Source organism: Pteropus vampyrus, unplaced genomic scaffold, assembly GCF_000151845.1.
Source record: "Pteropus vampyrus isolate Shadow unplaced genomic scaffold, Pvam_2.0 Scaffold9, whole genome shotgun sequence".
In the NCBI taxonomy this organism is placed as follows: domain Eukaryota; kingdom Metazoa; phylum Chordata; class Mammalia; order Chiroptera; family Pteropodidae; genus Pteropus; species Pteropus vampyrus.
In genome coordinates, this window is record NW_011888790.1 from 13,165,284 (window position 1) to 13,178,727 (window position 13,444).

General features: G+C 32.6%; 1 protein-coding gene across 1 annotated transcript in view; it reads left to right on the plus strand.

Annotated features, from left to right (window-relative positions):
* OTOGL (otogelin like) overlaps window positions 1-13,444 on the plus strand; it is a 133,378-nt gene that overhangs the window by 47,174 nt on the left and 72,760 nt on the right. Inside the window, exons 22-25 of the mRNA XM_023520405.1 lie at window positions 718-770; window positions 2,407-2,569; window positions 6,475-6,582; window positions 7,355-7,493. Of these exons, the coding sequence (XP_023376173.1) occupies window positions 718-770; window positions 2,407-2,569; window positions 6,475-6,582; window positions 7,355-7,493 (463 nt within the window). The remainder of the gene's footprint in view (window positions 1-717; window positions 771-2,406; window positions 2,570-6,474; window positions 6,583-7,354; window positions 7,494-13,444) is intronic.

Below are 13,444 nucleotides of genomic sequence, written 5' to 3' on the forward strand. Positions count from 1 at the left end.
CTTCATCTGGGCTCAAATGTAGGACACATGATTTGGTCCAAAGCTGGAAGAAAACTGTTTATTTTGGAGTTATTGAGAACTGGTGTGTTGTTCCCTATCATGACATCTTCTTAAGGAATTTTCAAGATTAATTTTTTCTGTGTTTGGTTTTTGTATTATGCCCTGACTTTAGAAATTAAGTTGCAAGGAAGATATAACTCTATTTTATCTTTGATGTTGCTGCCAGAATATTTTTTCTAGAATTCAAACAAACCATATCACTTCTCTGGTTAAAGTCAGTGGCTCACCTCAGGAATTGAGTCTTAGTGTCTTAATAGGAGCTGGCTTTTGCCTCAGTGCCATCTGCAACCTCCCATCACTTCCTGCATTGTTCTTCGTTATATAGAATACTGCTCTACCCCTGCATGGCTTTGTACTACGTTTCCACCGAGTATTATAGCCTTCCTATTCGAGTAAAGACTATGAATTTTGGATTTGTATCCCCCGTGCCTATCACAGTGCCCCACACATATAAGTGTTTGATAAAAATGTGTTGAACTGAAATAGCTCTCCTCAAATTGGACCTACGCCAATAACTTATTTGTAAAAAATTCCGTGGTGAAAACATAAAATTTTTATATGTATTCAATAAATTCTTCCACAATATATTCTTTTTGATATACAGGGAAAAAAACTCCTGAGGTTTGGATTTATTAATTTTTTGTTTACCTTCACTAGCCAATGTTCAAATGGAACTGTGAAATGTGATGAACCAGCAACGCCCTCTACTGGTGAGATATAGATTGGTATTTTTCTTAAGGCGAATGCAGCTCTAATACTGCCTTCATTTTTCTGGCGGTCTTTAATCCATCACAGCCTTCCTTGCCAATGTGCATGAATAGAGCATTGGAAATGTTTCTTAACATGGTGCTCCAGTGCTTTCTAACTTTTTTCACATTGGGAATTATAACATTTGTAGAACAGTCTTAGGTGAACATATGAGGCTGCTTAGAGGCAGAGGTCATCAACCCAGGGATGCTGCCTAGATTCGGCCTACCCTGGAACCTACCCAGGTGCCCCAAGGGCTTTAGGGATATATATCCAGGCACCTGTTGTAACTCATTCATGCGACAGCGGGTGAGAAACTATTTTAGACCAGCACTTCTCAGATTTTAATGTGCACACAATCACCTGGGGATCTTGTTAAAATGCTGATTCTGATTCAGCAGGTCAGACGTGATGCCTGAGATTCTGCCTTTCTGTCAAAGGTCAAGATGATGCCAATAACACTGGTTTCTGAGCTACATTACAAGTAGCAAGGCTCTAGGACTAGCAGCCATCTCTTTAAAAATGGAATTTAAATGACATCTACTGCCATCTCTCTTAAAATATCATTTTACACTTGCATTCATTCCTGAAGATCCTATGTATTAGGAGATACTATATTATTTATTTTCACCATATAACAGCCTCAAAGTCTTAATCACTGTGGAGAAATTCTAGGAAAATAATAACACTACTTTCATTGATTTTAATGGACAGGAAGAGTGTAGGCTGATAACACTAATTGTGAGCTATTATTTTGTTATTTATTGCATGGTAGCAGATAAATTATTATAAATTAGCTTTGAATTATATGCCCTGGATTTACATTATGAGAATTCAGGCTATCTAGAGCTTCTTACAGGGTATGTACATTGACTGCACACATATTCATTGGCTACTGGGCCATCCCTGCCTTGCCCCATTTGCCTCAGGGGGGCTCAGAGTTAAAGAAGGGGCAATTCAGGTGGCCAGATTTCTTATAGAAGAATCCACAAGACTTGATACTTTTGTCCCCGAGTAAGGGACTTTATGTAATCCCTCTGAGCCCAGAAGTTTTCTGGAGGAATATATGGTTCCTACCTGACCTATAATTATGTCCACTTCTGCACTTCTGCAGTACAGTGTAGACCGATGTCAATAATGACGCAGAGGTGAAGCAAGATCTACAAGGGTCATGTGTTCATTGTAAATACATGGATTTGTAAAGTTTAAATATGCTAATTGTCATGTTTGGATTAATCCAAATACAGTATTTCTTTTCTTTTTTTTTTTTATATTTGCACAGCCTTTTTTGAGGTTTTATAAAATACCCTGTTTCTTGACCTCAGAAAATTATATACTAGTCATTTAATTATCATCTTATGAAAGACAGCTAAAGTTTTGAAACTCAAAACAGGTTTAGAAATGTAGATGACTAAAGGGAATCTGACTAGAGAATGTAAGCAGATCAGCTAAATATCACAGAATAAGAGAATCATCTAATAACTGGTAAAATATTCTATGGTGACTTGTGTTTTAATGGCAAATGCACTTCAATATGATTATCTGTCTATGGAGTGAACATAAAGTTAAGAATACTTTGTCTGTGCCTTGTCCCTGAAGTTCATGCCTGCTCCGCGGGAAAGGTGTATTTCGACTGCAGGTTTCCTGATCCTGAATTACCAGCTGGCGGTGTAAACTGTGAGATTACATGCACAAACCTGGCCATGAACTTCACTTGTGCCCCATCCTCACCCTGCATAAGTGGCTGTGTTTGCGCTCTGGGGTAAGCCCTTTTTTTTTATTATTATATTGAACATTCAAGATTTAATAGAAAACACAAGAGCACTTAAAAACATTATAGAAATAACTAAACTTGTTCTTACTGGTGGTTCACCACCAGTCAGCTAGAACAACCACTGGTGACTGGAAGGCTATTATAACAATTGTTTTATGTTCATGTAACATACCGCATATGGTATTTGTGAGATATTACATATCACATATAATGTGTGATTAAATAATGACACATACATTACATATGAAATGTTATTACAGTAATATAGTATGTGCAATATTATTAAGGTACTATAGTATTAAAGTATTAAAACAGTATTAATTAATTGATATAGGATTAAAGTAATACAGACTTGGCATTTACTTCCTAATTCAACTGCAATTTTGGGAAAGTGATAGTGGGTCATTCTTCATTCGCGACATCGGAAGTGTTGTGTTACTATTGATGTTCAGTTATAATGGCGATGCCAACTGCTTTATCTAATGGGTGTTACAGAAAATGGTGCATCGAGGCTACACGGAGCAGTGGGTAACATTGGAAGCTCTGGCTCAGACACACCAGAGTTTAAATCCTAGTTCTGCTGATGTTAGCTGAGTGATTTTTCTGCAAGTTCCTTTAAAACCTCAATTAGACATTATAAGATGTGGTGTGTGTGTGTGTTTGCGTGCATTTGTGTGTGTATTACAGTCAATAAATATGGGTCACTATTTTATGGCAGCATAATCTACTCTTTGTAAATTTCCTTTAATAGCAGGAACACCTAGCACACATGAAGGCAAATTCAGAATCCAATCGCTTCTTGCAGGCACACATATAATCTGGCCTCACTGGGCCTCTCTCTTCAGGTAATGAATAGAGGTAGTGCTCAGCGGTAGGGTCACCTAAGGCAAATAGGTCACCCATTCTTCCTCGATTAACATATTCACACAAAGGGATTCCTGGGCTCAGTTCATATAAACCATGAGCAAAAATGAGAGAGGTTTTGTGGTCTTTTTCTCAGGAGAGTTGCATTTGTTTAAATGATCCCCATCTAGAGTAGGTTGAAGAGCCAAGTAACTTGGGACTGTACCAATCTCTTTAGAACGGAAGGACACAGGAGGAAGCTGAAGGAACAAGCCAAAGCATGGGAAAATAAAGGCAGGTAGAAATCAGGCCGTAGAGCAGATGAGTAAGAAAGACATTTTAATTAAAAGGATGAGGGAAATAAAACATTTATTATGATTAAATAATTGAAACCCACAACATTGCTTGATTTATTTGATTGGATTATGACTCATGGATGCACTGCTGATTAGATAAAGCTACATTCTAATTTCGTTTCATATGCTTGTGGTTAATGCCATTATTTAAAAAAACCTATTTGTGGTCACCTATGGCTTTCAGTTTGACAAAGATATATTTATTTACTGGTCAAATCTCATTACAAAAATGTAAAGAAGTTCTCTCCTACGTTCTAGTACTGTATTAAATAAATGTAGTTGGAATTGACTAAGAGGCCTCTGACTGATTTCAACATAATTTTGTTATACAGAACTTTCTATTATAAAGTTGTTTATGGTAATATGATTTGGGTTGTTTTCCATGTGATCTTGGCTGGCTTATTTTAGGATAAGCTTTGTATAACTTGTTTTTAAGAGGGTCCTAAAGTGCCAATGGTTCATCAACTATAAAAGGATTACATACCTGAGTTTAGAAATCCCTGTGGATTAAAGAAATGGAAAGTAATATAGTGGAAAGAGTCATATAGTATTGGGTTCAAATACTGGTTCTTCTTATTAACTGAAGTACGTTGGGTCAAGTTACTTAACCACTTGGAGTCTCAATTTCCTCTTTTTAAATGAGTGTAATGATATCTACTTCATGGATGCAGCACACCAGTCATATGGTAGGTGCTCAGTAAATATTTATTTTATTACTTACCCCACTACCTAAGCCTGCTTAATGTAGATAACTTACAAGTGAATTATAGCTTTCTTATTCCAGTTTTGATTGGTTATAAAAAACTTATCAGTCATTAGAATAACCATTTAAAGCCACTAGTTAGTCTGGTATATAGGGATTATGGTTCATGCAGATGAGGCATCCCTTGTCTAAAAATTGGACCGCCAATATTTATGAAACACCTCATGTTTGAGACATTGTGTTAAGCTACAGGGATGGTGGGTACAGAAATACATGTATAAGATGACAAGAGAATCTACCTTATGTCACTAGTAATGTATTTAAAGGGGTTAGAACAGTGGCTGGGCCATAATAAGCTCTAAAAAATATTAGTTTTTATTGTTGCTTTTATGGTTTCTGTAAGACATTTAATGAAGTATTTGCCATTCATTGTGATTAATCTTCTAATAAACATTTGTACAAATTGCTATGTATAGATTTGTACAAATCTAAATAAAAGATTGTACTGAAAAGTTTGCTCTTAATTGAATCTTAAATGATGAGAAGAGATCTTTCAGACAAAGTAGGGAGGAGATGGATTTTTCAGGTAGAGGAGACATACACCGTTCAGGGAAAGTGGCTCAAAGTTTGGGAGGATCGAGGTGATAAATTATGGACTCTAGGGCATTATTTTCTGAAAGAAAGAAATTTAAATGATAATGCACCATTTATATAGATAGGTTCATTTATTTACCTTTACTCAACAATTGAATGTCTGCTACGTAATAGATATTAGGATACAGCCATTAACAAGATATTCACGATCTTCCCAAGTAGAACTTAAAAGTCAAGTGACATGTACATTGGATTAGAATTATAGTACTATGTTAGACAAGCTATGAGAGGGAAAGCAGAGCACTAAAAATATATATGCGATTATTTCTATTAAGAGAAGAGTCAAGAACTTAGGATTCCCTACTTCTATGTTAATTTTTACAGCATTGAATTATAACATTTTAAAACAAATTCAGAAAAAACTATATATTTTATCTATTTTAATAGCTACTTATTTTTTATTTTACTATTACTTTATCTGTCATTTATTTTGAATTATTTTATCATTATGTCATGTTATTAAATATTTAAATTATTATAGTTATTTATTTTATTATTTATGAAAGTAATTTTTGAAAAAAGATTTTAATAATATTGAAAAATGTAAGTATATATTTATGTTAAAGATATTACATATGTTATATATAATGTATTTATTTAATATTCATGCCAAAATATTTTATAACATGCCAAAATTATTTTTTTTTTATATTATGAGTAATTATTTTGTTTTAATTTTTATATTCATAGATGTATTAAGATACTTTTTTCATGGGGTGATCTTTCAAGAAAACACTAACGCTTAAAAGAAAACCAACATTCAGGACTAGATATGTTAATAATAAAGAATGTAAAACACACGATTTAATGTTTTTTATGCAAAACACATCTGAACTAAACTCTCATGGTTTTAACTTTAAGCAGTCACAAATGAAGGTTTCCATTCCTCTCTCTGTCCAGTAATAGAAAATGTTATTCATCTCTTAATTCACTATTTTATCAAAAAATTGTTATACTCACAGACTCTTTTCTCTTAAGTAGTAAATATTGAAGCAAAGGGCCCTCACTTCTTCTTTAAATTTTTTTTTTTTTTGGAATAGCTCACATTACCCGAGAATTTATGATTTTCTTTCCCTTTTATTGTATTAAGTGATAATAAAAAGTTAAAATATTGCATCTAGTCATTTCTCAGGCATTTGCTTACTACTGTGATGTGCAAGGTACTGTGTGAAAAAAGGGGGATAAAGACTGGATTCAACCCCTCAATAGGCCAGATAAAACATGCCTACAACAGCTGTAATAAATATAGATGGTTTTGAACATGACAAGATTACTGATTTCTTTTAAAACTGAAATTAGTAGTTTACATTAACTAGCATTTACTCTTCATTTGGAAGAATGGCAGAGCACAAAGGAAAGTGTTATGTTCCTGAAAGCTGTCCGTGTATCTGGAAAGATTGGGAGTACCTCTCAGGGGAAGTGATTGCTACACCGTGTTATACCTGGTAATGAGATTTAGTTATTTTACAAAAATTTTCCTAAGCAATTATATTAGTTTTGATCATTTTGTATTTACTTAATGTGACTGATTTCAGCAAAAAACAAAAACAAAAGCAAAAACAAATCAAGCCTGAGTAAATAAGATTTTAAAGGCATTCAGGCATTGTTGGAGAGCTAATATCTATAGGAGGATCATGTTATTATTTTTATGTGTATTTGTTCAACCCGGAAAAAAGTGTGAAATATGACAGTTTGCAAATTTGATAAGAAAAAATATCTCAAGTTTAGAAAGTGATAAATATTCCAAAGAAAAGTTCACATTTAAAGGAAGATTTTCTGTTTGGAAATAGGCCAAAAAATAACATAAAATAAAATTGAAATATAATTTCTTTAAAAAATGTGAATAAAGATTCTAAGCTTGTGAATAAAATTATGTCTAATGTATTTAAGTTGACACAAGTACAGGAGATGACATTGTGGCCTTTTGACAACCAGCATGCCTATGTTTAAATTTTCATTCCGTCATCTGTTTTCAGTGTGACCCAGGCACAATTTCTAGCCTTGGTTGTGGTGTCTGATAATTTATTTAAACAAAGTGATAAATATATGCCGAATTTGTCAATTGTAATAAATGTTATCAGAATGAATTGGCAACATATATAAGGACTATTGGCTCAGTGAATACTTTTGAATACAAGCTTTCCAATGTTTGTCACTCAAAAAACACTAATTAGAGCCAAATTTCTTAAAAAGGTAACTGATGTCATTTTCTAATAGTGTTTGTCGACGAGGAATGTTTAATTGCACATATTATCCATGCCCAGCAGTGTGCACAATATATGGAGACCGGCATTATCATTCTTTTGATGGACTAGAATATGACTATATCAGTGATTGCCAGGTATTTTTGATAAAGGTATGTCACAATTACTTATACTTTTATTTGCAATTATGTAAATATAATGTAAAAAAACAAATATGATAGGCCATGGTATCTCAAATCCATATGCCATTAATAAAGCCTATAAAGTTAAACAATTTTAAACTAATTTCCTTGACTCATTCTAAAGTTTTATTATTTATAAGTGATGGGCCAATTCTGAAATGTTCTTTGCCTCTCTTTCCTGATTTCTAAAATTAAGACAATAATTATACCTATCTCCATAGGTAGTTTTTAGGATTTAAAGAGATAAATACATGTAAAACTCTCGGATAGTATTTGATATATGATTATTGCTCAATAAATGTCAACCATTTTTATTTTAATTGGCATAGTTTGGTGAATACAAATGTAAGACATTAAATCTTGTATTGTACTATGTATTGTTTATGGTTATAGCAATCAAAATGCATTATTCTCAATTCTAGACATGCTATTTTGATGATATGTTTTGATAAACCCCGGATTGTGTATATCTGATGAAATCCTTAAAATTTCTCATATTTAATGCATTTAGATTTTCCGTATACCTAAATTTTATTTAGAGATCCCTGATCCCAGAATTAAATTTCTAAATGAAAAATGCAGGCTTTACAAAGAAATAGCACAAAAATAAACAACACAACAGCTTTTCCTCCAGCAAGGTAAGTTGTGAATTATCTTGAAAGCATGTCTCTTTTTTCCTGACTCTTATGTTATTAGAAGTTTATGTGTGATTCTGTTCTTTAACCATATGTCAAGAAAGTAGACACATTCTCATTTTGTATTTGATTAAATAAGAAAATGAACAGTAACATCTATAGCCTTCCAAACTTAAACAAATCTCCTACTTATGCTTTAAACCATTAAATTTCTCTTTTGGTACTATTCTAAGCCTCCTTTGTGAACAATTTTAAGTTTCTTAAGAAATAAATCTCTGGGAATGGATTTGGCAGTCAGATGATTACAGATGACAACTTGCCTTTAGGGTTTTTGTTTTATTTTGTTTTGTGTAGTTTTGAAGGGCATCATGATACGTATACATTCTATAAGTATTTATTCTCTTAGGGCAAGCTTTGTTTATCAAACAATTTTACACTAGAATTTTCTCATTCCTTGAAATTTAGGGTGTAAACTGAGAAACTTGGAAATGTACATAACAACTTAGAGATCTTTAATATATAAACTGATACCTCTTTCTCAAAATGTGTCAGACTGATTTTGTACCAAATCCTCATTCCTCTTGATATTTAGGTGCCTCTGACATTCCTTTAAGTTCTCTCCTCCTTTGACTTTCTGGACATTATGCCTTTTGAGCCCTTCAGTGTCTCTTCTGGTCTTTTATTTGTCCTTTTGCTGCTTTTTTTTTCTTCCATAAACCCTGACTCTAGATGACTCAGCTGGCTTCTTTAGGGCAAAGACCAAGGCTTAGTCATCATCTTACCAGCACTGAGCACTGTGCTGGGAACGAAGTAGCTCAATAAATGTCGACTGAACTAGATGTCTGTTCTTGGCTTTTTGCCCTTTTCTTCTAATGCTGGGTATATTAATCTACAGCCTTAACCAATTTATAGGCTGATGAATTCCAGATTGACATGTACAGCTCTGACCCTCAACTTCTACGCTGTCTTTCTGACTCAAGTACATCCCCATAATAATACATTTTTTTTATTCTGTTAACCTTTCTAAGACTAAAATTGTTATCATGCCATTGCTTTTTAAGAACTACAACGATTCACAATTCCTGTCTCAATAAAGTCAAAATTCCTATGATAGTCTTTCAATGGTCTCTGTTAGCTTCATCCTTCCTCTATGTGTTTTCTCAGGGTTATTTTCTGTATCTGATTGCTTCTGCTCCCTCAAAATGATGTTTCTTTCCATTTTTCATTTATCCATCTTGTTTTTACATCCTATTATACTTACAGTCATTGCTTCAAAAATAATCAGCTCATTATTTTCTGATTATTTTATATATGCTCACATATCGTGTATCATTTTATGTTAAAACTATGTGTTACAATTTTTTTGGCTCCTCTTAGGGACCAGCACAATTACGGTGGCATTGCAAGAGCTGAAAAATTACGTGTTCCATTTTTTTTAATGGTCTCTGCTAGAGAGTAGAAACTACAAGCTTATACTTAATTAGTAATCTAATATTTGCTGTCAATGGATATACATGCCTTCAACATGAAGTAGGTAGAGGAATGCTTTTTAACCCTTTCCCATTTAGAAAAAAAAGTGTAGCTCACTGTCTGTGTTAATTTAACATCATGCATAGAATGCTATGTTTTCCAGGATTTGATATTTTCAGCAATCGAGAATTACTATATTTTATAAATAGAAATACCACTACTAAAAACAGAATGCAATAAATAGAATGATGTCATTTATTTCTAAAGCCTATCGCTATCCTAGAGCGATGTAAAAATAACAATAAAAGTGAGATATTCCACAGCAAATGTTGGGGGTAAGATTAGGACTGTAATTCATGAATTATTTGGGGGTAAATACTGCAGCTGCAAGGGCCACCGGCAAGTTTTCTAGGGACAAATGGGAAATGGGTTAAATTTTAGTGTGCATGCACATCATCTAAAGATTTTGTAAAATACAGATTCTGATTCCATGGGTTTGGAGCAGGATCTTGGATTCTGAAATTTTTAACAAGCTATCCCGATGCTTCATGTCCAGAGCCCACTCTTTGAGTAGCAAGAATGTAGAGCATTTTCTTCTTTAAAAAACTGATTTTAATTATTTCTGAAATTTTCCTCTTATTCTGAACAGTAAACTTTGTCACATACAGGAAAAAGAAAGTGTTGTGGACAATATTGTGTCAAACATGACATGTTTCCATTGGATATATCATTAATGTTAATTAAAAGTGTTTTTTATGGTATCATGTTAGGTAGTAAAATAAAAATTCTGCCAAACTTTATTTTCATTTTATATATGGAAAAAGTTGTTTAAAAATATTTACTAAAAGTATTTAAAACCTGTCCACATATCACTGCCTGCAAACATTTTCCATTGTATGATAATGATCTGAGTCTATGCATTATCATTTCATTCATTTAATAAACAAATTTTTATGGCCTATTAAATGTTAAACAAAGACAGGTTTATTCTATATACTCTATATTACAACAGATTTTCCCAGGAAAATTCTAAAGTTTTAAAGTTTTACATTAAAATTCTAAAGTTTTACATTAAAAAATGTAAATACCTTACATTTTTTTCCTCCTCCCAAATTTAGCAAAATGCTGGATACTTGGCAAACTCTTAAAAATGACTTATTTGATCTGTATTTCTGCCTGAGTTTTCCTTAACCCCTTGTTTGCTTTCACAGTAAAGAAATCATAGCATTTACCACTGTATTTTTAAGTGATGAATGTTCATAGAGTATTTCAAGTAAAATATTTGTCTCAACTCTGGTTCCTGGCAAAAGAAAGTATATTCTTGTGTTTGATGCTGAAAGATTGTAGCAGTCTGTTTTTATTAGTGCTGCAATGACACAATACCATTCCATTTAGGAGTCAAGAGCCATTAAGGTTTGGCTTTTAGGTTTTATAAGCTCGATTTCCTATCATCACTTCAACTTACCACTATATCTTTCTGTTAAAGTGAATATGTCATGTTCAATTTGAAATTTTAATAAGGTATGCCTACTTGTATATAAGAAGACATGTCACAGGAAATATTCTTCCTGTGAATAAAATGAATCTTTTAGTAAGCAATGAAATTTTATCTCTAATTTAATATCTGAAATAAAATTTATTATTATGGTTCATATAGTGAGAGTAAGACATGAAGAATATTAAAACTCTAAATTTTCAAGTTCTAAAATTATTTGTGCCTTTTTGTCTGCCAAAGCAGAGTCTTCTTTTTTTTCTTTAATAATGTTCTTTAAGAAAGAAAGTATATTTACAAACAATAGACTTCCAAACTTAATTTTTACTTAATTTGGTAATTAAGAGAAAGAAAACTTTCTATTAATAATTACTTAGAATTATACTAGTGAATTATTAATTTTATTATAATGAGCATTTTTACTAAAATTAATAAAATCAGAACCAGGTCCAAAAATTGGTTGAGATAGTTTGACCAACAGATACTTGATAAGTTAAGAAGTATTTTATTTGACTATGGAGCAGATAATTATTTCATATCAAAGGTAAATTAGTGATTAACCAATGCAATCTAATTTTCATGTTTTGAAATATCATACCAGATAGTAAATTTCTTGGTGTTTGGATTTTTTCTGTTTCGATTTTTCTTCAGTAATGTATTTTTTTTTAATTACTTCAGCTGTTTAGCTTTCCCATGGCAAGGTCTTCTTTTTTTTTCTGGAAGAATTCACATTTCCTTTCAGAAGAATAGAATGGCTGCCAGCACCATTTATTTACTTGCTGCTTTTTCAGCGACAGGAATTACTTCTGTGAATAGCAGATTTAATTCTTTCTTGTCAAGCCGCTCTCTTTCCTGCTTGTCTTTGATTATAAATTCCAGGCTTTATCTTTGTTATTTGTAACACATTTTTATCTAGTGAAACTCATTATTTATTTCTTTGAGCCCTATGAAGGATCTAGTGATCTAATTCATAAAAATTTCCCTTTTATTTGCCAGTTGGACTTTTATAAAGTAATACTCAACTTTATTTTAGAAGTGTAATGTTACTTGATACTCACATTTGAAGAGATAGTAAAGTCCTTTTTCTTTATTTTAAATCTCTGGATCGTGGAGTTTTAAATGTAACCTAGTTCTAGGTACAGGGTAAGTACCTAGAACTTATACCTTTGTTGATGCCTGTCAAGCTTTTAAAATTTTCTGGTTCTCTGATATTTTATTCATTTGGAAGCTATTTACCCTATACTATAAATAGTGCATGCAGTATAATATATTATCTTTTAAGTGTGTTGAAGCAAATTTTAGATAAAGGTCATAATTGTGTTTCCTTGTTGACTTTTGTAAGAGAAAAAATGAGATGAGAAACCAAACAGCACCTTGACCTGCTCTATAAACTCAGAGGAAGAGAGAACACTGAATGTTGTCAGCAACAATGAGAAATATAACATTCCAACTCCAGCGCCAAGTTCTACTTTTTTGCTCTATGACAAACTGCAGTCACTGCTAGAATTTTTCTTATGATTTGTTCTAGATTAGGTTTTTAACATTTTCTTTAGGTGGCAACTCAAATATTCAATGCTTTCCATAAGCCTTTGAAAACATCTAATTTCATTGCTCTCAAATTCCTATACCTTGCATCATTTTCACACCAGCATTTCTTGATGAGAAGTGGAGGTAGAATGATGAGCAAAAATAGATATTGGCTTTGCCTCCTGTGAATCTTAGGCTGGTGAGGAAGAGTTATTAATTACCTAATCAAAAAATTCATAGAAAATACAACTGTAAGTCAATGATGATCTAAATGCAAAATTAGATTAAACCTTTTTAATGTTTATCTTTTTTTTTTCTTTCTTGAAGTGACTCTTGCTGGTCTTTGAGGTAATTCTACTGCTTCTACTGGTTCACTGTCTCTAATTTCCCCTCAATCTCCTCTGGTGTCTTCTTTCTCCAAGACACTAAAATTTTCTCATCAATTTTAGTTTCCTAAAATGCCAGGGTTCAAGTTTCTGAATTCCCATATCTGTCTCCATGAAACTCTTGGTTGCTCGTGATCTCATAATACCTTGAAAGTACAGATCCTGTTTTATTTATTTATTTATTTATTTATCCATGGAAAATGAAAAGAGATCGTGAGGAAAAGAAGTCAGGAGAAATCCATTGTACTCTATTTAGGCAAATATAAAGATCCAGATAGAATTGGCTAGAAGCGCCTCTGTCAAATAAGAGTGAAACACAAATTATACGACAGTGTGGTACTCAGGCAAAAAGAAAAAAAAAAACTAGCATATGAAAATCAGATGAAAATTACATTCTGAATAAAAGTCACT